A 26,771-nucleotide genomic window follows, 5' to 3' on the forward strand; every position below is an offset into this window, starting at 1 on the left:
GTTGTTGTGGCGTCTGTGAGTGTCTTGAAAAGCGCTACATAAGTATTATGTACTATTATTATTATTAGATAAGGAATACATAAATTAGAAATAAACCCCAAAGTAAAGAAGAGGTGATGAAAATGAAAAGCTCTTTGCTGCTTTTCTGATCACACAGACAGGAATGCATTGACTTAGATGTACATTGTGATCCACTGACGGCTGGATGGAGTGGGAGCTGCACGACGTCACCGTGGGGGCGGAGTCAGAGCGTGTATGAGGAGCGGAGGGCGGATGTGAGGATCAGTCTCATCAGCAGCAGCAGCACAGTCAGCATCCTCAGAGGTGTGTCTGGAGCTGCAGACAGACAGACAGACAGACAGACAGACAGACAGACAGATCACCGGCGGACCGACTGATAACGAGCCCTTCACCGACCATGGCGTCCAAATGTCCAAAATGCGACAAGACGGTGTATTTCGGTGAGTGTGTGCTGCAGCTGCTGCAGAGGCCCCGGCTGTTAGAGGAGGCGATGGGTGGGAGTGTGGTCATCATCACACACATTGTTTCATTCTTTATTTCTAATAGATAATATATGTTTTCAGCGGGTCCATGTTACAACCGGATGTATTAGATGACAGAGTTCACAGAGGTTCTGAGGTAACCTGCACCTACTGAGCAAAAAAAAGGTGTTTTACTATATTATAACAGGTCTGGTGTGTGTCACAGGTAATGTCGAACTTTTTTTTTTAGGAAAAAAATGTGTTGCTATCTGAAAAACAACACGCATTCTTTTATATGTTAATGTAAGAATATTCTCATTTGTCTTATTTTGAAAGAATGTTTATGTTTGTGCAGTGTTGACAGTTTTAATAGAGGTGAGGACTGAATTAATCTGGTGATATTTGGAATCAGTGACTAAAGGATTACTGGCACTGATGCTTCTGGCTAATATTTAAAGTCCACTAACTGTGTATTTAAGATGTTTGAGTGGGATCCCTTAAGTTTATCTATGTGGTAATAGGATGTAGAAACAGAGCCATGATGATAATATGAATTTGTCAATTGTTAATGTGATAACCCAAGTAATTCTAAATGACTTTTTTTTTTAGCATTTTGCACAGTGCAATTTCCGGTTGCTGATCGTTCAACATATACACACCGATACCTTTGTGTCTTTGTTGGGCTAATAATAGCTGATCAGTAAATCCAGTGCATAGTGTCAGTCAGGCTCTAATATAACTGTCACAGCATCACCCATATTTATATTTATAGTCACACTGTGGAAATGTTTCTGTTGTTTCCCTGGATCCAAATATTATCGCGTATATCAATAGTCAGCAATAGCTTTGTTCTTTTGTTACATTTGTCACTGTATGAGATGCTCGATTTCACAAGAGGCTTTGGATCAGATTCACACGTACATGGATGAATGTTGAAATTAGGAAATGGTGAGTTTTGTGTCCTCAGTCGGACACCTACACACCACCAACATCACCAGCTACATTATCTTTGTTTTTTTTCCTTGACGTTTTCAACTTCAGTCAACATTTCAGTGCATTTCCACACGTATACAGATTTAATACATACAGCTTGTGTTTGAAAGACTAAATCCACCGTTATGTCACACAATAAGCAGTTAATGAGCCCATGAGCTCCAAATCGGATGAAGCTCCACATGCACACATTGATTTAAGAAGTTGCTCTTTTCAGTCCAAAATGAGATATTATGTTACTCAGTCGGTTTACAGTTTGCTTTCAAAACCTCCACATCTGCATGAGAATAAGGCGGGGCTCAGGGAACAAGTCTTTTCAAAGTCATGGAGGTGACAGTTAAAGAAACAGGAGCTAAAGCTGCTTGTTTCAGACGGTGGATGATTGAGGAGCTGCATTAAGGCCCATGAGGAATCATGTAAAGGTATTTTAGTGGAGTCTTAGAAGAAAAATAAAGACCTGGAAATGAACGAGTAGGTCCCCTTTAATAGCCAACAACATTATAGCAGTACAACAAAATGTCTGACTTAAACTCACTGCTGTGCGCTACAGACATGTTGTGAGATTAGATGTGAAGTAAAAGTGGCAGATTATCTCCAAAACTGATTCAAAAATGCCTCAGCTAGTGAGTCCCAGTCTGCAGTAGATAACTGCTGTGCATCAGCATCGCTCAGATCCTGCAGTAATGGATTCAGTAGCTACGGATATGATTACAGGGAGTCATTAACAGATCAGCAGTCTAAACTGTCTAATGTGACAGTTCATATAAAATCCCCTTCATGCTTCTGCAGGATGATCTCTAGTTACTGGACACGTCTTTTACCTGACTGTAATCAATATCGTTGAATACTCCACATGAGAGAAAAGAATGGTATCATCTTGCTAAGGTAGACAGTTTAATGATCACATATCACTGTTTAGCTTCTCTTCATTTTGAAGCCAACACCATATGGCTTGGTAAATAATTTATTGATCACACATTTGTCGAATGGATCAATTTTCTTTTTGTTCTTTCCTCTTCATTTCTCTGGAGAGCCGAACCCCGCCCTGCAGGCTCAGCCCGGCGTGCCGCTCTCGCCTGTTTCTACTTGAAATTCTGCAGTAAATCTGATGCTTCCCAAAAAAAATGTGCATCTCAAAAGAAATGTGATGCCCTCAGGCGGCGTGACTTGTTGTTGTGAAGCTGTACGGGGAATTTAAGGTAGTTGATATGTGCATAATAATGAATAAATTGTATCCTCGGTGATGGTGTTTACTTTAGGATATCCGGCTACAATGTCGTCATTTTTCTTTTGGTGCAAAAACTGATTCCAACTAAATGTGAGCTGTTTTGAACAGAGACAGGAAAAGGAGGAGTGGAGTAGCAGACCATGAGACCACGAGCAGACATGTAGTTTGTTTATTAAAGTAATGAATGGAAGGAATATGACAACATCACGAACCCAGGTATTATTCTTTTAAAATGTACTCCTGGGGTTAATGTGATTTTTTCTTTACAGCTGCAATGTTAAGAAGCAATAAGAAAACTACTGTACAGCTGTTACACACACATGTCCTGTGCTAATGTGACTCCCTGTCACATATCACACTGACAGGCTGACCAGCCACTGAGTCTGACCAGGAAGAGTCATGTTGTATCAGGCTCAGTGTATCTGCAGGGATATTTTGGGATAGAGGACAAACAGATAAACAACTGTCAGTGAACTCTGTGTCAGTCCTTCTCCCTTTTCTACAAACGTCTCTGTGACTGAAACTGCTGAGTGGCTTGAACAAAGGCTTTTTTTCTGAGGAACTGCATCAATTATTTGGATAGAAGTCAGAAAAAGGCAGCGGCGGCTCATATGGTTTTTCGTTTTGCTGACACAGCTTGTACTTTTTAGTAGGGAGTTTTTGCCCTGGATTTGTAGTGTGTATTTTTTTTAGCCTTCACTTGCTAAATAGTTAATAGTTACATGAGTCCTTCAATCAGAACAAAATACTGAGCACATGCCATAGAGGTCTTTCATATGTTGGAAATCAGTTCTGTCTCTGTATCAGAATTTTATTTTTCCATCTTTTTTCATTCAACTATGTCGGTTTTGAGAGTCAGCATCCTGAGTGTTAATACGAGTGAGTGACCGTGTGAGTAAGCAGTTGGAAAGTTGAAGTAATTGTTTATTTGATGAGTATGCTTCACTGATACCGCTCTAGTCTGACTAGATGTAGACTGTGGGTATAAATCACACAGCTTTCTTCCCTCTGTTCACTATCTGTGTGGTGCTGTTTTAAGAATCTCCCTCACTGTAGGAAACAGCAACAACAACATCCGAGCAGCAATCTACGTGCTGAAAATTTCAAAGTTTGATATGGATGGTGCAATAAGATTGGTTCTTTTGGTGAATTAGTCATTTTGACGACCACGTTTGCATCCCTGCATGCAAATATTCCACTAAACCAATTCCCCTGTCACTATTCTGCAGGGGCACCACCACTGCATACCGGGCTTAACTCCACCCAAGACTATTATGACTGATTTGAAGAAATACAAACAAATCAGAGCCTAAGTATCAGACTGATAACAAGATGCAGTCAGACCATTCTCCAGCACTGTTTAGATAAGTCTGGCTATTTGAAATTAATACCACTCTAAAACTGTCTTTTAAATGTAAAGACTTTAGCAAGCAGCTTTCTAGTGTAGACTGGCTGAGCATATGGTGATATAGTCCCAGCCCAAAGGTAACAACATCCACTGAACAGTCAAACTATTTAACTTATGTAAACTCAGCCAGGACCATTAACTTCCTGGTGTCGCTGCTCATTGCCTGGCAGCTGATCCAGAACAAGAAATAGTCCAGTAGCCTATATAATCCTTCAGTTAAATGTCAGGTTTCTTATTGATTAAGTGACTTTTCCTTTCTTTGTAGGCACACTTCTGTCACAATTCACAAATTTTCCATGGTTTAGGTTTTACACAAAATACTCTGTCTGGTACAGCCCTTCTCATTTGGCTCGGTTCACAGCTTACAAAGCAAATGAGCACAAAGTAATCCTTTAAGTTTAGACTTAGGTGAAGGCTAGCTTTAGCTGTGGAAGAAATCGTTACAGCAACATCGTGTTCCGGTGATGGAGGAACAGCCAGTCGCTCCATGAAACAGCTGAATTGATACAAAAATGGAAATCTCTGAGTCATCGCACTGCCCTTTAAAACGAAGTGGAAAGAATGTGCTTTAGGCTGATATGAACTCTTAAGTGCCCATTAAGTGCTGCCTATCACGTAGACGAGCAGCTCTGTCACACAACTGCACTGTTCGACCTGTGATTCAGAGGAAATTGTTGCTTACGTATTCAGGTTGTGTCAAAACTTGAATTGCTGCTCCACTTTATATGCTGATACTTGATCTCTCCCCCACAAAAATCTTAATAACAGTGAATGTCAGTTCTTCTAATGACTGTTGGACCCACACATGGAGGCTTTAAATAAGTAGTCGCATTTAAAACCAGAATAATTTACATGACATTTGCACACACACAAAAAAAAGGAAACTTTTCAAAACGCAAGCAAAAGGATGCTGTCTGAGGAGGAAGGCTGCATTTGTGCACAAAGAGAGGATTAAAAACATTTTCTCTTGTTGTTTTAGCACTAATACTGACCCGTGTGGAAAGTTCTCTTTTTGTGTGCACTTCAGAAAACTGACTTAGATTAAAAAATTAGCAGCTTCTATATACCTTTTCACAGACGTAGGTTCTTCTTTTGATATTGAATCGACATGTTGTCACAGTAACAGTAGATATCTTAAGTATTTTTAACAAGAATGTTACAGTCTTTGGTCTGATTTGATTGTGTTTTCTGCGCCATTTCTGTTGGTGCATTTCTAACAGTTCCGATTTCGTCTTTAACGTGTTACACAGCTCTCAGTGTGGCTCTTTGCCCAGGAGTCTATTCATCTTATGTTCAACAAACGCCATAAACACAAGCGTCTAGCATAGTAGTTTTATGATGCAGTTTAATTCAAATGATTGTGACTTCTTTAAATGGTAATGATTTCTGTCTCTTCCCCTTCCACAGCGGAGAAGGTGTCATCTTTAGGGAAGGACTGGCACAAGTTCTGTCTGAAATGTGAGCGCTGCAGCAAGACGTTGAACCCAGGAGGCCATGCTGAGGTGAGGAAGTCTGTATAGTTTGTTTAAATGATTGTTTAATCTAGATTTATGAAATGTGATGGACTAAATTTTAATATTTCTGCATTTTTGTGTCATTCTACATATGCAACATTTGTAGCCGATATAGTTCGTTCACTTTTTCTGAGGGACCCCATAGTTAAAATACATTTCAGTACAGTCCATCATCATTCCTACAGTTTAATCAGTGCTGACTGAGACTGTCTTCATTCCAGAAGTATTTCTGAGTGTGCTTGTCACAGTCAGTGCAGTACAAGATGATCTCATACAGTGACAGAAACATTAATGTGTGCATCTCTGCTAATGGCTTTCTTTTTTACACTGTAGTCTTTCCTCTGAATAGCAGGTTTCTTTTTATATCTATAGTATATAGTGCACTGAAAACTTTTCTTGGATGCTTCCTTGGTTTTTCCTCCTTATGCTCCATCAAACTCCTAGTCTGCTCCGTCTCCGTGGCTACGGTTGCTTCTCTCTTCAGCTCTGGCAACCCAGTGGTTTCTGGCTGATGTAAAGTGCATCACTGTCAGTGCATCAGCAGAGGAATGCTGCCTCAGATACCAGATTTAAAGCTCTGGTATCCAGCAGAATACAGACAAATTTACCCAGCGTTGTGTGCACTAGTTTTGCATGGACTTGAATATAATGAATATAAAAGTCCTGCACTATCACCTCACAGCTACAAGGTTCTGTGGTTTGAAACTTAGCTTCTGTGCAGAGTTTGCATGTTCTCTCTGTGCAGCGTGGGTTCTCACCACATGCTCCGGCTTCCTCCCACATTATAAAAACACGTTGAGGTTAATTGGTGATTCTAAATTGTCCGTAGGTGTGAATGTGAGTGTGCTTGGTTGTCTGTCTCTATGTGTGATAGACTGGCGACCTGTCCAGGTGAACTCTGCAGTCCTGTTATATATAACTACGTTATCAAACTGTATCGTTTCCATCACTTTGGCTGTCTTTTAAAAAGCTTTTACTGAGAGAATAACTTACTGTTACAGGTGAGTTGACAAGAGTGGTGTCAGCTCCACTGTTCAAAAGTCTCAGAAACACGGCTGAAATGCCTCCTGTGTGGATAAGTCATCCTGACGTGACCTAATAAAGCCACAACAGAACATTTACATAAAGATCACTGACGTCTGGATGACAAAGGACCAGTAATTTAGATGAGGCTGTGTTGCATATTTTATGCCTGAAAGAGATTATACACAGAAAGTCAAGCTGAAGATGTATTCCTGGAAAAGACGCATTACTTTCAATTGCTATAAACAACACGTCGTTTTTCCTGGCATTTGAGGAGGATCGTAAAAGGAAGTGTGTACTTTTTAGCAGTTTCGTTCATGTCTTATAAATTGGAGAAAGAAAGAAAGAAAACAACACAGAGAACACAAGTCTTGTGAGTGTCTAACACCAAGTCCTGGTTCATTTGTTATTTGGCATCGTGTGAAACCAGTACGACTAAAAACAAAACGGTATCAAACTTCACTTTATTGCTCTGGTTCAAAACAGTAATAAAAAAAATAAAAAGTAGTATGGCCTAGATTCACTCTGAGACTTTAAAGTAATCATTGCTTCTGTTTTCTGTCACTCTCTTTTACATTGTGCAGCACGATGGGAAGCCTTACTGCCACAAGCCTTGCTACGCCGCCCTCTTTGGACCAAAAGGTGCAGCTTCCTCCTGTGTGCACGTATGGAAAATACTGGCTCTGGATACATGGTTTTCAGGTTTTAAAAAATGCACAATCTGCATGTGTTTTAGGCGTGAACATCGGCGGAGCTGGTTCCTACGTGTACGACGCTCCTGTCAATGAAGCTCCTGCAGCTGTTTCCATGGAAACAGATGCCAAACCACAGGAGGAGAAAAAAGCCCCCGCTCGGGGACCAGTGAAGGGTGAGAAATATGTGGTGCAAAAATAGAAGAACTGTAATTTGTTCAGAAGAGAAATTCAGTGTCTGCCAGAACAGCGTGCTCTCTGGGAGGATCAGGTTCACTTCAGGTCAGTTTGTTAGCACACAGGCCTGTTGCAGTTGTTACATCACAGCCTGATCAAAACTGTTGACGCTGACTGTAATCATTCTGCATTATTGATAGTCAGTTACATTCACCTGTTTTAAAAGCTGGATGACATGTCATATTTCAATCACAGTTTCAACAATATATTCACAACACTTAGCTCCTAATTTTGTACCAAACGTATTTTGATGATGCTACCTTCATGGATTCAGCTGCAAAGTCAAACACCGGAGCATCATATATGATTTAAAGACAAGTTAAAATGTTGTTGGACAAGGCACTAATATGATAATTTGATAGATAGATAGATAGATAGATAGATAGATAGATAGATAGATAGATAGATAGATAGATAGATAGATAGATAGATAGATNGATAGATAGATAGATAGATAGATAGATAGATAGATAGATAGATAGATAGATAGATAGATAGATAGATAGATAGATAGATAGATAGATGTACTGTTCAGTGTCTTATTTTATTTTGTTCAGGGTGGTTATTGCAGTGGGAATAAAGGATTTTTTTTATAGATGTTTTGCGGGCCAGTGGGACTTTGTAATGTCGGCTTATGAAAGGAGCTCATCTAGATATAAGATCTAACTCATCTAAAGCTCTTTGACACATTAAGTGAACAGAAAAGGACTAATTGTTAATCACTGTTATTTTATGACAAATGAAAATGTCATAATCATGACAGCCCTAATTGCAGGAATGTTTTAACCCACCGACACTAATGCATCACCAAATGTAGCCCGAATCACCCCACAGACTGTTTTCTAACTCAGTGCTACTTTTCCAGCTGCGAGCTTCTCGTCTTTCTCTGGAGGACCCAACATCTGCCCCAGATGCAACAAGACGGTATACTTTGGTGAGCAGATTAATGTCTTCATATCTCCCATCTTAAGTTAAATATGACTTGCACGTATCTGTTGTAATGTGTCTAGTGACTATTTCCACGGTTGTTTGTGTGTCTGTGCAGCTGAGAAGGTGTCGTCTCTGGGGAAGAACTGGCACCGGCCCTGTCTGCGCTGTGAGAGGTGCAGTAAGACTCTGGCAGCAGGCAGCCACGCAGAGGTGAGCGATGAGAGTCCGCTAAGCAATAAAACTGTGCTCAAAACATTCCTAATACAGGGCTTTAGACAATATACACAAGCAGGAATGGCGTTTTGTTTTGTGTTGAAAAGGTGTCAGAGAGTGAAAAAAGATGAATCATTTAGTCATGATCCCTGAATCTGACAATGAAGGTCTGAGAAACGATAATCTCCATGTAAAGTTCCACAGTTAGGGTGAAACAGGTGGTTTATTCAGAGCCACTATCGATTCTATTTATTAGTTACCCTTATGACAGTATTTGAAACTGATATGCACTTGCAGTGAGAACTTGGCATCAAAGATTGAATTCATTCAAACTCCAACACTTTGTTGAAATGTCTTTGTTTTGCATATGTTTTAATTAAAAACAGAACTTTGTATCCTTCAGTACTGATCATAGCCAAAGTAGTGCATTTTAAAATATTGATTTATATTATCTGGAACTACTAAATATAATGATACCAAAAATCAAGAAAATGGCCAAAAATCACTTTTATCTACAACACTGGTCTGTTGTTAACACTCACAAAATCATGCTTCCATTATTAGGACAGAAATTTGATATGATTTATCATGGTTTTTTTTGCTGAGGTGCTTGTGCAAAGTGCACAAGAGTGAATTTTCAAAAAGTTAAAAAAAATCCCCATTAGCTTCATCTGCAGTCGTCCTCCAATGTATTTATACCCTTCTGTTAAAGAAAAGGCAAAATTCAAAATAGTCAGTCAAATAATTAGAAACTGAAAAAGTAATAATAAATAAAAATTTGCTAAATTATAATTTAGTGAAATAAGACATTGTTTTTGAATTGTGGTTGAAAAAAAAAAAAAAAGAAAAGAAAAACTTTGCAGAAAACACTTGATTGCAGTGATTGGCTCAAAGGGTTGTTCAACAAAATATTAGTTCCATCATGCTTGTTTGCTTGTTTTGTTTGTTTGTTTGTTTGTTTGTTTTAACATGTATTTGTGTTGAACCACAATTCAAAAGCAATGTCATGATTTTCATAACATTTTTATTCATTATTACTTTTGTCTATTTCAACTTATTTCAGTGACAGATGTTTTTTTCCTTCCTTAATGGGAGGGTATGAATATTTGAGGACAACTGTACATCTTCTTGTCACGATAACCGCTTGATGTGCTTTGTATGAACATGAAAAGCATATTTTCCCTGAAGGGGCCCATGCTTTTATTTTCTTCACTTTGTAGCCGTTTTTTCTTTATGATTGTTCTGAGACTGACTGGATAATACGTGGACCACGACAGAGCTCCTGTCTAAGAACACAGAGTCACTGAATACCGCTGAATGTCTTTACTCAGGGAACCCGATTCAGAGTTTCTGCACATTGTGGTGGTAGTTACTGAAATTAAAATACCCAGAAAGGGAACATGAGTATCGTGTTCCTTTACATAGCAACATGTATGATTTAGGAATAGTAGCACTCTCAAATGTGCGACCCGAGTCGACCCCACACAGCATAACAGTCATCAGTTATCTCTATACAACTGAAAACAACCTAAACACATTGGACTAGAAAAATAGATTAAATACAGCAGACAAACCTCACATTGTATCTGGTTTCAGCACAGGCAGCTGCTGAATCAATGAAGGCATTAAACAGAAAGTAGGTGCAGCGCTGGAGACAGAGCTCATGTAATTAACTCGTGAAACTAGTGCAAACAGTAACTACATCCATTTTCAGTCTGCTCAGGGCCCTGACAACAACAGTTGTGCCGTCTTTTAGCTTGTTATCATTGATGTTAATTGTAAAATGTGAAGCAGTAACAGCAGTGCAAGTCATGACATTTTCCTGTTGTGCAAGCGAATGAAGTTTACTGTACATTAATCATGCGTAGCTATAAATATGGCTCTGGTCGTCTCCGATATTAAAAAAGAAACATATCACCAACCATGGCCGAATGAGAGGCTGTTGAGGTGTAAAACCATATCATGTGGACCAGTGGGTTTTACATAAAGCTTTTTCCAGAACATGTTTTTGTGAGCACACGTTTGAAAAGTGTTGGACTATTTAACTTGTAGAAATAATGAGTCATGTCTTTTTTACTGATGTATAAATGTTGATTTTATGTTCACAACAACACAAGTGTATGTGTACTGTGTATGGGAGAATTAAGATGAGCTCTTTTCTCTGTGTTGCAGCATGATGGACAGCCTTACTGCCACAAACCGTGCTATGCTGTGCTGTTTGGACCCAAAGGTATGAAGCCACAGTGCAGAGGGGGTTGGGCAGTTGACCTTTTGTCCGAGGTCAAATGTCACATCACCAATACGGGTTTCTATCGATTATAATAAGAAACTATGTGTTTATCGTACACCTTTTGCAAGTTATATTGGATTTAAAATTTGTGATGATTTAAGACCTCCAGTGTGATCTTGACCTTTGTCTCAGGGTCATATGTTACATCACCAGTTTATAGTTAGTATACTAAACTTATTACTTTTTGTGTATTTTCAGTCATGCAGAGCTGTTTTTGTGAAATGCGACCTCTGACCTCTGTAGCGCTCACCAATGCATGTATTGACCCAAAAATCTAATCAGACATAGAAGGGACCATACCGAGGTTATATATGAAGTTTCAGGTTCAAACTCCTCTCCTGTAAAGCGCTACACTGTTAACAGACAAAAAAAAACAAAACACACACACCCAAAAACAAACACGATTACTCTATAGTTGCCTCATCGATGAGCAACTATAAACAACAGGAAGGGGTTTTGCATGTAGGAATATATTTTGTTGACTGACCTGATCTTCACTCTGTCTCAGGTGTGAACACTGGAGGCGTCGGCAGCTACATCTACGACGATCCTGCCGCTGAGGAGGCGCAGTCTTGAACCCTGATGATGCCGCCACCGTGCAGACAAAGACAAACACCTCCAGGACCCTCCACGTCTCTTTGATTTGCCTTCAGTGGTCATTGTGACAAACGATATGTACTGCACTCACAGGGATGGATACTTTAGATCTTTATGTTGTATTTGTATATTGTTTATATATCTATTTTTTGTACTGAAACAAACCTTTAATATGTCCTCCTGTGAGAGTTTCAGATCTGCCTTTACATTTCTTGGTTCTCTTTGCCAAATAGGTATTAGCCGATTACTGTAGTGGATTACAGTGCCTGTAAGAAATACTCAACACCCTTTGAAGTTTTTGTCTTGTGTTGCTTTTCAGCATTTAGTAGATGAACCTTTGGTCAGCCTTGAGTCTGTGTGGACAGGCCTCCATCTGCCTGAACATCTGGACACTGCAATTTTACCACATTCTTCTTTGCAAAACTGCTCAGTCTTTGTCAGGGTACACAGGGTTAATGAGTGAACAGCCTTTTTCAAGTCCTGCTACAAATTCTCAGTTGGATTGAGGTCCAGGCTCTGACTCAGCCACTGAAGAACATTCACCTTGAACATGTCTCTGTAGTTCTGATGGTTTGCTTCATTGTGTGGAAAACAAATCTTCTCCCAAGTCACAGTTCTCTTGCAGCATCTGCTTGTCATCCAGAATTTTCCAATGCTTTGCAGCATTCATTTCACCCTCTACTTTTAAAAGGCCTGCTGCTGAGAACCATCCCCATGTTATGATGCTGCCACCACCATGCTTTACAGTTGTTGTATGCAGGGTCTCTACCATCCCAGCTGTTGAACCTTGTAACTCCTTCAGAGGAGTCATAGTTGTCTTGGTGGCCTCCCTCATAGCCAGGAGTATGGATTAACCAGTGACTGGACCTTTCAGATTCAAGTATCTTTCTACTACAATCAGTTAAGACACATTAACTGCACTCAGATGATTTCCATGTCTAGCATGATGGGCTGCAGCTGTCTTAAATTAGGTGAGTCACTTATGTAATCACTATGTCTTTAATCGATACTCATTCGTGGAAATCTGTTTTAACTTTGACAAAAATTAGTCACCAAAAAAGCCAGATTAAGCCGACTGATTCATGTTGAAAAGCAATAAAAGGGGATAACTTCCAAAGGAGGTGAGTATCTTCCATAGGCACTGTTAACTCCTGTGTTTTTTCACTGTTGATTAGTAGTTTTCAGACTTTTGTGCACTTACAACAAGTACTGTATGAAAAAAAAAGTATTAGGCCACCAATTTATATTGAGTGTTTTTTGAACAAGTTCATCCTGGTTCTAAAAAGAAGGATGACAGTGTAGGTATAGCGAAGAAACATTTTACTGAATGTTATGAAGATGAGTTTGAGGGTCTGTTGCGAACATGGAATTGTCAGATGTTGATCACGTTTTATACAGTAAAACTGTGTGATAGCAAACCTGTGCTCAGTGTCAGTGGATGTGTGTTTGTTCATACACACTGTATTACCAAACTACATGTTATATTAAGAAAGGTTTATTTCATTAATAGGGAGCAGCTCATACACAAAGGGAAAAAGAGGTATAATTGGTCATTTAGCCTCTAAAATCTTCAAAAAATAAGCGAAATGTCCGACCAAAGTAATTAAATTCAATTTGCAGTGACATACAAAAAAGCAGCACAACATTACAAATGATAAGCTGAAATCAGCATTTTGATTTTGTTCCGTTTTTTTTTCTTTGACAATAAATGACATCAGTAATTGTCACAGACAGTGATTGATTAACCAACTTAGTAAAACAAATAGAAGAAAACTAATTACTTGAACAACAAATCACAATTACTCCACATCAAACGTTGTGTGAAAGGGTTAATGACGATCCAAAGATTGTTTTCAGCAGAAACTAAACTGAAACTAAATTTATTCTCCACCAGTATGCATTTAAAAAAAACAAAAAAAACTACCAGAGTAGAGGAAATAACTTTTTAAAAGGGTACATGCATCGATGTGCACATTAACAATGCCGTAATGTTAATGATGACATATTTTTTGTTGTTTATTATTTGTTGTCTTAAAGTTTCTCCCAGAGTTGGGTGCAGCCTAATCAAAGGTAAACGTCACTGACAGGATGAAGTCTGCCACGCCCCTTACTGGAAATACAGGCCCTGAGGAGATGCGTCAAGCTCAACACAATAACACCGACAGTTGGGAGAGTTGCTCTATAAAATAATTGTAATGAAAGTTACTAATAACATAAAGTCCCAGTATTCTGCAGTAACCAATGTAAGCGTATAATTTCTCATTTTTATTCATGCATAAGCTACGGCTTATGTTTTACTGATTTTTGCTCCACCCAACATTGAGAATAATTTATCTGATCAAAAACAATATCATTACAATTTCATAGTCATGCTAAACTACTCATTCATGAAAACTGTGTAATTGTAATAGTCTATTATGAAGTGACACTAATATGCCATTGTGCCCACATAATAATCAGGGCTGTAGGCGCCAAGTGAGTCCAGTTTTATTTGGGTTTTTAGCAGCCTGGAGGGAGTTTACATAATATGAATGACAACTTAAAAGCATCATCTCTGTTTTTAGATGGTAAATCCATCTAGGTATATTTTAACTATGCCTTTCCAACATATTTCTCTTGTGTTGAGAAGGGAAAGACACCTAAAGCTTTAATTGTGTGATATATAGTTTTTATACAATAATAATATAACAGTTAGTGTCAACATAGCAGCAAAAGTTGAGAGCTATCAGCTGTTCAGACCAGGTTGTGATACTTTGACATTAGATACTTTCAGTGCATTACACTGATATTAAGCTGCTTTTACTGGGTACTCCTGTGAGCTCAGGTCTTTTATTTGTAACAAAATGCTTTTAAATGATGGCAGCACTTTTTCCTAAACCAATCATCCCCAAATATTACAAAAAAACTAGCCTCCATGGACCATTCCCTGAACGTATCTTGATAGTTCCCTGAGTAGCTGAGTAGTCTACACTATATCAAATATGTATTTCAGAATGCCCCCTGTGTAAACATAGTTTTTCTTTTGATGCAATCCGCAGTAAATCTCTGTACTTTGCCTCGTGGGCAGTGAGGCGTCTTATTTTGAAAGGCATTACCGGAAGTCACCCGTCTCATTGTGGCTAACTTAGCATTGAAGCTACTTCTCTTTCCGTTTACAGGCTCACTGGTATCGACGCGCCATCTCAGGACAAGGCGTCCATTATTACAGCAGCAACAATTCAAAACCCACAAGTTCACTCACGGGAGCTCCCGAGGCGACAATATAACGTTACATTCGTTCAGCGTTGCTTTCTGCTCGAGGACAGCTCGAAGAAGACAGCTCCTTCTTCGACTTAGCTAATTGTTAGCTAGCTGCTAGCCTGTGACGTTGTTAGCTAAAACAACTTAGCTGCGGAGGAATTTCACAGCCTGTTTATGTTTTCGCCGCTTCGAAGTCATGTTGGACGGATCTCAGGCTCACAGCGATGAAGCCAACATCGGCAACGTCGAAAACAACAACCCGATCATTTCCAGCAGCGACGGGATGAACAAAACAAAGCAGGCGCTGCTGAAGAAAGGAGGCAGGAAGCTGCGGACGACGACGACGGCGCCGCTGCATCACCATAAACCACCGAGAAACTGCCCCAACGTCCGCCTGTCCGACCACAACAACAACACCCTGACGGCTTCATCCGTCAACAAACCCGCCGTCCAGCCCGGTACCGAGCACCCTGCCGGTACGCAGACCGTGCTGACCCTCCATCATCTCAGACAGGGAGCCAAGAAGGAGGTGAGTGTCCGGTTTGTGGCTGTTGTCGCCCGCAGTGCTGCAGCTCTGTGGGGCTCAACAATAGCTGTTTACCAACAAGTCCGCGCCTCTAACGGGGTAAACAACAGGGCTATTTTTACCCAGTTTGGACATTTTCAGCTCACACTTCCTACCAGAAATCAATAACAAACCTCAGAATGCACCATATTGGCTGTTTTCTGAAGGGACACTGTGTTCTTGTAGCATCTGACCAGAGGAGCTCCAGCATCAGTCTGGTTTTATTCACAGTTTATTTCAAGATCTGATTGTTTGTTGGGTTTCTTACACCTTATGTCAGTATTTGTGTACGTGTAGTATTAGTGAGGCTGGATGGGGACTGATGAGACAAAAGAAGATGGTAAAGGGGAAACACTTTGGTCAGTGTGATGCTGCATCCCTGATATTTTATCCACCTGAGCAATAACACAAGCCCTGTTTACATCACTTCTGTTGTGTTTTTGATGATGTATATTTACAAGATCTCATCAAAAGTTCTTAAACTCAAGCAAACAAAATGTTCATGCAATTCTGAAGTGAGTTTAGTGTGATTAAATCTACTATTGTGCTCGAGGCGTTTTGAAGTGACGTAGTTTTTACAGTGAAGCCATCATGTGATGAACACTTCTGTTTCCAGCAGCTGATTCAGGCTCAGGAAATTCCCCCAGATTGCACAATGAAGGCAAGTTAGTCCGCACAATAAAAGAGAAGGAGATAAAGCTTAAGGTGGAGTGAAACGAACGACGTCACAAATGTTTTATGAGGTAGAAATTGAATTGTTTACTTGTTAAATTGAGCTGTTGCTATGGGCCAGGCACTGATGTAAAGAACACAGGCACGAAAGATAACAAGAGCAGGAAATTAGGTTTGTGAAGGAAGTTTGATGAACGTTAGATTGAGGTTTGCCAGACTTTGTAATTTTAAGATTTGAATGATTTTGATGGAGGTTGTGATTCTCTGCGTTGTCCCCGTCACATAAGACACTGATTTACTTTAAACATCTTAGCATCTTTTATTCATTTCACTTTTGCTTAGTTCTTTTTAGGTGTGGTTAAGCAAATAATGTGAATACTGCCTCCACCACTGCACATCTCGACGTCATCTTTAGAAAGGCGTTGACGTGGACTACTGGGTTTGTCCTCGTGCAGATAAATGTTTGCAGCAAAAACACAGAGCCGGATGAAGTAGCTGTAGCCGCTGCGATGGGACTCTGTTTTGTGGTCTCTTGAATATGTGTGGGTTTACTTAGTGTACTTAACCTCAGTGGTAGCAGAGTCCAATCCTGCCCTTGAAACACATTTTATAACATGATGCAATATGAAGGCAATCACAATTTATGCTGTTACCTGTTAATCAAGCACCTTAGCGATGGCTGAGGAGGTTAACTGGGATTAGTTAAAAAATGATGATAGGACAGTGTTTTTTATTATTATTTTACACCACTAGTGAGGGCTCCAGACTAACTTTGTCACTGGTAGCACCCTTCACTTCCGCCTTGTCACAGCAAAACACATGACTTGCTGAACATTTTCTTATTGATAGACACTACAATTGACTGATGTTCCCTGAACGCCTCACGTTGCAGCCTGCGGTCGATGCTGTGGTTTGCTCACACAAGATTTGTCTGAGATTAAGTGATTTTTTTTTTCTACGTGTGCTGTTTTCTATGTGTGGAAAAAAAAACAGTGAATGCAGATGCGCTCCACATTTCACGAGATGATTTTTAGGAGTAAATAACCCAGTGGACCGTGTTCATGTAGTGGTGCGAAGCTGAAATCATTATTGTTGTTAATGATCATTTAATTTTGCGGCCGAACTACTTTGGCTTTCCTCATTTTTTTTATTTTATTTTTTTAAATAATCAGCTGCTTTTTCACACACAGCAGCTCAACAGCTTGTTTGACGTACCGAGCAGAGACACACTGACCAAACCACCAAAGTTTTTAAAGTGCTGCTTTCCACCACAGTGGTTAACACAGTAGCTGCCTGCGGTTACAGTGACACCAGTGCAGCTTAATGAGTATCATGCACTCGCACGAATGCGACCACTTCAAGTTTCATCTCACACACTCTGAGAAAAAGTTCCGTTCTGAAGGTGTGTGTTGAGGAACTGATTGAATTGTTTGTCGCAGGAGGAATGGGGAGTGTCAGTAACCACACAGTGATTCAGGCTGCCAACATTTATCTGTAAATGATTCAGCAACATCGATGTGGAACTGCAATACAGATACATGACATTATCTAGATTGATGTTATGTGCATAGGCTAACATTTACTGAACGTAGTGGGCCGTGTGTGTGTTGCTGTACGATATACAAAACAATACACAAAAACATGACTGCATTGATCACACACATAAAGTTCAGAGAGGACCATTATAGCGATACTGGGCTTCAAGCCAGCTATTGCTAATTAACCAAACAGAAACCAGACTTTCATTAGTCACTGGGTTAAACAGTGATAAATCAGATAGTGGGACAGGTGAGAGTTTGTAAAGGTAGCGCCGAAGAGAACTTTATATTCGGTGGTAATAAGACTGCGTACGGTTTGAGTTTAGAAAAAGCTGGAGTCAGTACATGATGAGCAAATCCTGCTGAAACACACTGCTGTGAAAGTTTGAGCCAAAATACGAAGCTCGCTCATTTAAACAACCTCACACTCAACACTGGGTCCTCAGCAACACACCCGCTGAGTGGGAAGTATGTCACATGACCAGTTGTTGACAAAAGCCTCAACAACAAACACACATGCACAGACTTCTTCCTCACAGTTGGATGTCTCTGCTGTAAAAAAATATCTATTTTCGAGTTCTGTTACTTTACAGTTGGATTAATGACTGTGTCTGTTTCGTAGCTGCTGAAATCCAAAGGTGGCCGATCGGAGCGAGGTGCCACGCAGCCAGGAGGCCAACCTGCCCGCAACCTGCCCAGACACGATCAAATCACCCAGAATGTGAATGCCCGCAGCCACAAGCCCAAGCAGAGCCAAACACCCAGCGCTTCGCACTCCACGAAGAAGAAGGACAACAGCAGCCCCAATAAGCCCTCCCCCTTACCCCAGCCTCAACACCGAGAGCAGAAAAAACCCCTCCTGGCCTCCAACAACGTGAAGATCGTGAACACTCCGCCTGCTGAAGCCCTGCCCGAATACCTCAAAGATGCCGAGAAGGTCTACGCCGGAGCCAAGTTCAGCGAGCCGCCCTCACCCAGTGTCTTACCCAAACCGCCCAGTCACTGGGTCGGAGAAAACGAGCCACAACAAAGCAACCAAAGCAGGGAGCAAATGACTGTTCATTTAAAGTCACTGCTGAAGGTTCAGGATAAATCATGACTAGCCTGGCGTTTTGTGATTGGAGCTGATCTCTCTGATATGCGATCAGCAATTAACGCCAACAATTGGGAAATTTAAAAGGAAAATTAAATGGAGTTTGGCTTTTAACACACTGCAATACAATGTAGGGAGTTTCAATTCACTGTAATACAATTTCTCATTAGCCAACACGCTGCCTGCATCTGTGAACATTTTGGACACTTTGTGTTGCTGCTAGGAATCTGACTGACATGCTGTGTATGTCAGGTGTTTATCAGATACTGACTGAATTCTTTTTGGCAGAAGAAAGGAGGAAAATAGTGTTATCTAATTCGTGGGAAGCGTGTGGGAGTCTGAGGTCGTCTCCAGCAGCAACACACTCAGTGTCTCGAGTTTACGCGATGCAAAGTGACGACAGCACTTTCTCTGTGAACACTTTTGAAAAGGCAGCCGTGCGTTCGACTTTTTAAGCTTGTGTAAATGTACATAATATATTGTAAACAAATATTTGTGTATATTTTCTTGTTATTTTAACTGAGATTCTAGTTTTGTTACTGAGGATTTTCCAAAAAAGAAAAAAAAAAAGTCCCCTGCAAACTGAGGCACTTTGTTCCAGCTCCTTCAGTGTGAGGCACAGTGGATGTAAGAAAGACTTTTCTTACCGATTTGCACTGAAAACTACAATCGGGAAGGGCGAGACACCTAACTTTTGATGTTCCAAAGCTTGACCGGCCACTTTGATGAATCCACCAGCCAGCTTAGAGCACAGGAGAGGACTTGTTGCAGGTCCTGGCTGGTTACCTTTCAAAATGGATTGGACAGCGGACAAATCAAAAAAAAAAAAGCCATGGCCCAAAGCTACCAGCTGCTGGCTGAAGTTCTCTCCCTTCCCTGTACACGGGTCCAGCCGGTGAAAAGTCTAGCTTCAGGTCAGCGACCGTGAAGCCGACGAGGCTGTCGGAGCCTCAATGAACTGAAGAAGATGTGAAAGTCTCACAACCAGCTGCTGCACAAAGCCAGTATCCAGCATCCACAGCGAGCGCTTTTTCTGTTTAACTTTATGCACTGATGTAGGGTACGTCCACATTAAGCTGACTGAATCGAGGACCTTTTTCTTTCCCTCCATTCGCACTTAGAAACTTGTTTCACACCAAGAAACCAACAGCACAGCGGCTCTGAGGACATGGGGACGCGTCCTTCTAATGTCCTCTGCCATCAGTTGTTAAATGCCATCGCTGTCTGTAACCCAGCTGCTGTCCATGCCACATTTTAGGAGTTGCGCTTCAGTCCAAGATATTTTCCATCCATGTCAGTCTCTGCTATGTTCACACTCTGTCGAACAACCGGACGCTTTGTGGGCGGCTGAGCTGCCAGAAGCTTCCTCATGTTTGCGTTTCTTGCCTCTGAGCTTGCGGCTGCTGTGCTCACGTTCAAATACAGCTGCAACCTCTGGTATTCCACCTCCAGCTGACTTGACGTCCAGCAGGTTCTCGTAGGAAAATGTCTTGACTCAGGCGAGTTGATTAAAGCAAGTGATCGACAGGAAAGGATGGATTAAGTTTTTAGTCATTGTGGAAGAGAAAAAAAGTTTACTGATTCTACATTTTTGTCGGCTTTATTTTCTTGTAAACAGAATATATGTGGATTTGGAACAAAAGACATTTCATTATGTCACTTTTGTAATTGGCATGTTAACGATTACCTCACGTTTAATCGAGTGCTATGATTCAATTCATTACGCCATAGTGGAAATAATCGTCGCAGCTTTAATCGCTATCAGAATAAACGCCTGCATCATGGCTGCAGCTCCGCGTCTCAGTCAGCGGGGACAACAGGAACAGAACAGGAAAAACCAGCTGAGACTCAGCAAAGTGTTTGTCCTGCTCCTTACCAGATGGGAATGAAAAAACGAACAAAGCAAGTTGAAAAGAGATTTTTTTTTTTAATGAGCAGGTGTTTTGGCGTCAATGGAGATCCGACAAAACCATTATTTTCATGTGAACCTCTTACAAACAGCTTCATGTGGACGTAGTCTTACCTTGTCTGTATATGATTATTTTTTTTTAAAGGGGACTTGTTTTCACACACATTTTCATTTCACATACCTCTTCTTGACCTTCTCCTTTCCCCACTTTAACGCACTTGAATGTTTACCAAGAGCTCTTGTGACTATGTACCACGTGTGTTGTTGGTTTGTTTTGTTTTTTATCTTTAATGGTTTTTGTGGATGCAGGCAGCTGCTGGATCTTGTTTCTTGACCTCTGTGACGTCACTTGAATGGAAAATTGTATTGATGTAGCGACGACTGCCCCATTTTATTGCAGTGTTTTAAAAATGTTTTCATTCCAGTCACCAGAATATGCTTAACAACACATCTCCATGCCACAATCTGGGAAAAAAAAAACAATCATTTATTTTACAAAAAGTTTCATATCTAAATTAAAAATTCTATTAAAACATTGGTTACCCCTACTGTATGTGGTTTGTGTGTTTATTACAGACAGCTGACAGTGATGTTGTCTGATGGAGTCACTGAGGACAGATTTTTGACAACAGGTGGATTCTGATTGGATGGAAAAACGTAAAAAAGAAAATGCATTAAGTAACAGCTGAAATGTTCTTTTTGAGGCATACTCCTCTGATTACAGTTTGAATAAAGGAAACATTTAAAGTCATGATCAGTTAAACTGCATGCTTGGAGGTTGAGCTGCAGCTCTGAGTTTAATGTGAGTCTCTGTCTTATATCTTGATGCAAACCTGTAGGGGTCACCGTTTGACCTGCCACAACATTCAAACCCCTGACAGGTGAAGTAAAGAACACTGTTTATGCTTAATCCTTTCAGTACATTCCACAGCTGCCCCTACAAAGTGCAAACATATTGAAAAGATTTAAAAGGCTCTTATTGTCATGCAAATTAACAGTGCAATTGTCTGTGAAGATTCTCAGTCATCCAGGTCATGGTTATTCTGGTAGATTAATCGTAGCAACTGGACTTCCTTGAGTTCCTTGAAGACGTTCCACCTCTCATCCAAGAGGCTTCATCAGGTCTGACTGACTAGTTGGGAGTTCCAGATACTTCTATCCTCAAGGATCCATTAACACCTGTGCTTCGGTTTCAATTGGGAGTTTGTTGCTCCTCCCCCTCGTTAGTGCTCCACCTGCCACAAAAGGGTTCATTAGGGTCTTTTGTGGCTAGGTGTGAATGTGGTTTCATCTTCCTGGGGACAGACCGTAGGACTGAATTGTAAACAGGTGAGAGATGATGCCTCAGACCTCCACCTCTGTTGAGGGATGGTCTTTCCACTTTGACATAGATGGCTTCTTTCACCATTTGCCCTCTCTGGCCAACATCTGTACGCTGTCATCTTCGAATGAGTGTCCTTTGTCCTTAAGATGCAGGTGGACCGCTGAGTTCTGTCCTGAGGAGCTTACATTCACGGTTTAGCTGCAAAAAGCTGAGCTCTACTCGTGCATACTGAGGTAAACACTACTGAATATACAAAGACCAGTGCATGTACAGAAAAACTGCTAAAATCTAAAGTAGTGTATCGTTGCACCGTAAACTTTCAGTCGCGCTCTGCAGCGTTGAAGCACCTGTCTGCTCACTCCTGGCTGCTCAGGTTTGTTCCTGCATTGACACACTGTGACGTATCCTCAGCTGTGCATACGACTGGGAGTCAGAATGGCCAGAAGAGCCTGCAGGCTTTCATCCTGGTAAATGCAACCAGCTGTAGTAAGAATTCTGGTAGTTTTGTTGGGTTGCGTTGGACATACTGTGTGTTTCTTAGACATTTCAGATCATATTTACAGTTCAAGATAGAACAGAATATGTTTGTTTAACCCTATTTTTGGACAGAAGGGACAGAAAAGGGAAATGACAGACATAAAAGTGTTGCATTAACTTTCTCCAAAATGAGGAACTTCGAGGGGACAGCGTCTTTGGCATGTTTTGGTATTTATATCTCTAGGTAACGGAAATGACCGGTGGATTTCAAAGGAGATGAAAAGCTGATGAACTCCACATACTTTTGGTCAACTTTGACAAAACAGATAAAAGATAAAACATTTGCTAAAGTCACGGTGACAGAGTGACATCTCATATATCAGAGGAGGCAGAGAAAGTTCAGATAGCGAGACACAAACGAGACAGAGCAGCACAATGGTTGACTTCAGATGGACCGAAATGTCTTTTTTCCTGATCCTGGTGCTTCAGTTCACAGGTGAGTTTTTGCGATTCTTGCTGCTCGTTCCTGCTCTCCTAAAACACAAATAACTAATTCTAATTTTGTGCAACAAATTGTCAATGTGAGGCGTTTTCTCATCGATCAGCTCGTTGGATTTTTGTTGATCAGAGGTGAGAAAAACTTTAAAAATGTGGATGTTTTTTCACATTTAAAAAAAAAATAAAATTCTTCGGTCATATTTTCAACAAGACATTATGAGAAATGCAATTCATGCAACTGTACTAATAGATATGATTAAAATAACTTGTGTTTTATAATATAAGGGGGGAAAAGCTACTTATAATTATTATAAGTGTGAAAAAAGTAAAATCAGAGCAATCCACAATATCATGTTTTCATTTTAGATAGAAACACAGATTGGGGGAAATTTCAGGTATCCAGTAGCTCACAAGTGTTACATTTAAGGAGAATAAGGTGCAAATTGTGCTGTAGAAGATCAAGTTAAGGTGCAAGAAAAAACAGACGGTGCTGCTACAATTTTAAAAAAGAGGATTAAAAAGTATAAATACAGTGTGACAATAAAATGTTTCAATACCGTTTCAGAAAGATCCACACCAACACTGCTGAAAATGCACATCACATGCATTTACATGTAAACCGGGAGCAGAAGGAAATAGTCGCTCATATAAAATGTTCCAATCCAAATCTGCAAACTTATACACTGACAGACTTTAAGAGCGCCTCAGGGCTGTTTCACTGTCAAGTCATTAAGTGCATACACAAATCAAACATGGACGGTCAGCGGAGGAAATCTGCAAAGAAGTTTTCTCTCTATGAGTGACAGCATCTGGCTGCTCACTGTTGTGTTTATTTCCCACAAGTTTGCAGAATTGTTCATACTTTCAGTCACACAGGGTTTATAGATGTTTGTGGCTTTCTTGACTGATGGTCGTTTGCTAAAATGCATAAACACTCTGATGTCACAAGTAACCAAGCAATGAGGTGCATTTATTGTATCTCAGAAGTGGGAAGTCAGAGAAATTATGTCTTTACAATGTACAAAACCTTCACAAGTTTGACTCTCCCTTGGGGTTTACTTTATTGTTTTTCGGCCAACAACAAACACTTGCCAACAGACGGTAGTAGTAGTCAGTAATTGTGTGTTTTATTGAGGATACAGAAGGGCATAAAAAGTGTAAAAACTACAGTGTTAAATGTTTTAGACAATTGATGTTAAACTCATTAAGAGCAGAAAAGCTGCACTAGCATGCTGTGCAGGCTGCTATTTTGGGGAATGATGTAAAATGCAGAAGTCAAGATGACAAAATCAAGTGGAAAATTTCTCTTCTGGTGGCATTTTTGTTAGATTTTTGATATTCACAGATTGGAAATTAAGAGTTCCCAACTGCCATCAAATGCAGCAATACCTTGCCTCTTACACATGGTGGCAGTAGTACCATGATTCCATCCATCCATCCATCATCTATACAACGCTTAATCCTCACTAGGGTCATGGGGGGCTGGAGTCTATCCCAGCTGACTCAGGGTGAAGGCAGGGGACACCCTGGACAGGTCACCAGTCTATCACAGGGCTACACTTAGAGACAGACAACCAAGCACACTCACATTCACACCTACGGACAATTTAGAATCACCAATTAACCTCAACATGTTTTTGGACTGTGTGGGAGGAAGGAGGAGAACCTGGAGAGAACCCACGCTGCACAGGGAGAACATGCAAACTCCACATAGAAAGATCAATGTGCCCCCGCTGCGAAGCAACAGTGCTAACCAACTGCACCAGCCCCAGCATGATAAATTGAAGAACTGAATTGCATAACAGCTGCTTGCATAGACAACAAAGTCAGGAGCATCTGTATTTTGTTGTTCATGTTGAAATAGCCAGAGATAGCAAAGACTGATGTCTTTGGTTTCTTCTGAAAAAGGGAAGGGACTGATAAGAACAGCATGACCTAATTTCAAAGCAATCGAGTTATTGTGTCATAGTTTCCAAAAGTGTCTGTTTTGTCCCATCTAGACTAAAACACAATGCTTAAGTTTTCAGACATTTTCATTTTATGGTCGTAAAACGCTGAAGTAGTGTGGATGATAGCTGTAAATGTAGCAGAAGTGAGTGTCTATCACCACAATACTGTTCCTAAACTCAGTCATCACATTACAGCTTCTGATCAGTTACAGGTGCAACTTTTACTTTGAGGGATTATAGCCTAAAGCCAAACCGAGGATATCAAGGCAGTCTGAAGTTTCCAATGATTCCTATAACTGAGAATTTTCTTTGCTGGAATCAATAAAGCACATTCTTCTTTGTCACAAAAAGCAATCGTGCATTTTGGTTCTTTTATAGATTTATTATAGGTCCTCTGTGAATAAAATAGTCTGCTGTTCTAATATTTCTGTTAATGTCCTTTGGTGATTTTCATCTCAACTTGGAGCTTTTGGTAGCTATCTACAAGCTTCTGGCAAGCTTTGACCACATCTAACAGACTTGACGCAGTTAAACTAAATGTGTTGACTTTCAAACACAGACATGTTTTTTCATCACAGTCCACAGGGTCTTGACGGGTTTAAGTCATGACTTTGGGGTTACTAGTCTAAAGTCTTATTTCTAGCCTCATTTAGCCATTTCTTGTGTGTTTGGGGTCATTGCCTTGTTAAAACATCCAACTGTGTCCACGTTCAACCTTCTGGCTGATGATTTTAGTTTTTCCTAAAGAACGTGGAGGTAATCTTCCTTTGTCATTACTCCATTTACTTTGTGTAAAGCACCAGGTCCCCTGGTACCAGACCATAATACTACCACCACCATGCTCAATGGAAGGTTTGGTGTTAAGGGTGTCATCTTCTCTCCTCCAAACATATTTCTGATCATCTTGGCCAGTAGTTACTAATAACCAAAGAACTTTCCTCCAGAAGGCTTTATCTTTATCCATGTGATCTGCATCAAACGTCAGTCAAAAATGAAGCTACCCCTCCCTTAGGAAAGACTTCCTTCTTGCATGGCAGCCTCTCAGCCCGTAGTACTGTACGAGGTGTGTCAGACAAGTTCCAGGACTGGTGTCACAAAAGATAGATTTCAAACCCAAACTACAAACTACCAATTTTCCCCTTCAAACGATCAGCTGGAATGTCTACAAAGAGATCCTGTGACCTTTGCTTCATTCAGTGCGCCAGAAGAGGTGAGAGTTGTGGCAGCACAAGTCGTGGCTGCTTCAACATGACAACACACCTGCTCACAATGCCCTGAGCATCAGACAGTTCCTGGTGGAGAAGAACATCACCGTGCTGGAGCAACCTCCCTACTCACCCCACCTGGCTCCGGGGAATGTTTTCCTCTCCCCGAAGCTCAAGGGGGTCATCAAGGGGACAGACGCTGACAACATCTAGAGGGCTGTGGAGGATCCCGGAAGAGTCCTTCCCGGAGTGCATGGCAGTGTGACAGAGAAGACTAGGAAAGTGTGTTACACTCCAGGGGGATTATTTCGAAGGGGAAAACTTCTAGTTTGTAGTTTAGGTTTGAAATATGTCTTTTCTGACACACCTCATATAACACACTAAACTGTTGACGCTAACACCTATGTTCCAGCAGCTTCTAATTTATCACAGATTTGCTTTTTCTCCAGCCCAATTGTCTCTCAGCAGCAGGTGATAGTTTGTGTTTCAACATGGCAGTGACACAACTGTACTGTGTACTTTATACTTACGATTGTTTGCACAGATGACTTTCAGATCTGTAGCCACTTTGAAATGGCTCCAAGCAACTTTCCTGTCTTGTTCAAGTCAGTGATTTGCTTTTTCAGATCTTTGAGCTCCTTAGACTTTCAAGCTGTAGCGTTTATGACAGAGTCTAATGAGTGTATCAGTTAGG

General features: G+C 40.6%; 3 protein-coding genes across 3 annotated transcripts in view; all 3 read left to right on the top strand.

Annotated features, from left to right (window-relative positions):
• Nucleotides 1-315: 315 nt before the first annotated feature.
• Nucleotides 316-13,031, top strand: LOC103363081 (cysteine-rich protein 2-like). Its single transcript, XM_008289682.1, has 8 exons — nucleotides 316-461; nucleotides 5,519-5,613; nucleotides 7,233-7,290; nucleotides 7,385-7,516; nucleotides 8,443-8,511; nucleotides 8,623-8,717; nucleotides 10,893-10,950; nucleotides 11,519-13,031. Exons 1-8 carry the CDS (start codon nucleotides 419-421, stop codon nucleotides 11,584-11,586), a joined length of 618 nt encoding a protein of 205 aa, XP_008287904.1. The 5' UTR covers nucleotides 316-418; the 3' UTR covers nucleotides 11,587-13,031.
• Nucleotides 13,032-14,736: 1,705 nt separating this feature from the next.
• LOC103363083 (proline-rich nuclear receptor coactivator 1) lies at nucleotides 14,737-21,172 on the top strand. The gene is made up of 2 exons (XM_008289683.1): nucleotides 14,737-15,376; nucleotides 18,245-21,172. Exons 1-2 carry the CDS (start codon nucleotides 15,044-15,046, stop codon nucleotides 18,719-18,721), a joined length of 810 nt encoding a protein of 269 aa, XP_008287905.1. The 5' UTR covers nucleotides 14,737-15,043; the 3' UTR covers nucleotides 18,722-21,172.
• Nucleotides 21,173-22,800: 1,628 nt separating this feature from the next.
• The window catches only part of LOC103363086 (uncharacterized), a gene marked incomplete at its 3' end in the record, with an annotated part of 8,867 nt that continues 4,896 nt past the window's right edge, over nucleotides 22,801-26,771 (top strand). Inside the window, exon 1 of the mRNA XM_008289687.1 lies at nucleotides 22,801-22,921. Within this exon, the coding sequence (XP_008287909.1) occupies nucleotides 22,861-22,921 (61 nt within the window). The remainder of the gene's footprint in view (nucleotides 22,922-26,771) is intronic.

Source organism: Stegastes partitus, unplaced genomic scaffold, assembly GCF_000690725.1.
Source record: "Stegastes partitus isolate 25-593 unplaced genomic scaffold, Stegastes_partitus-1.0.2 Scaffold631, whole genome shotgun sequence".
NCBI lineage: Eukaryota > Metazoa > Chordata > Actinopteri > Pomacentridae > Stegastes > Stegastes partitus.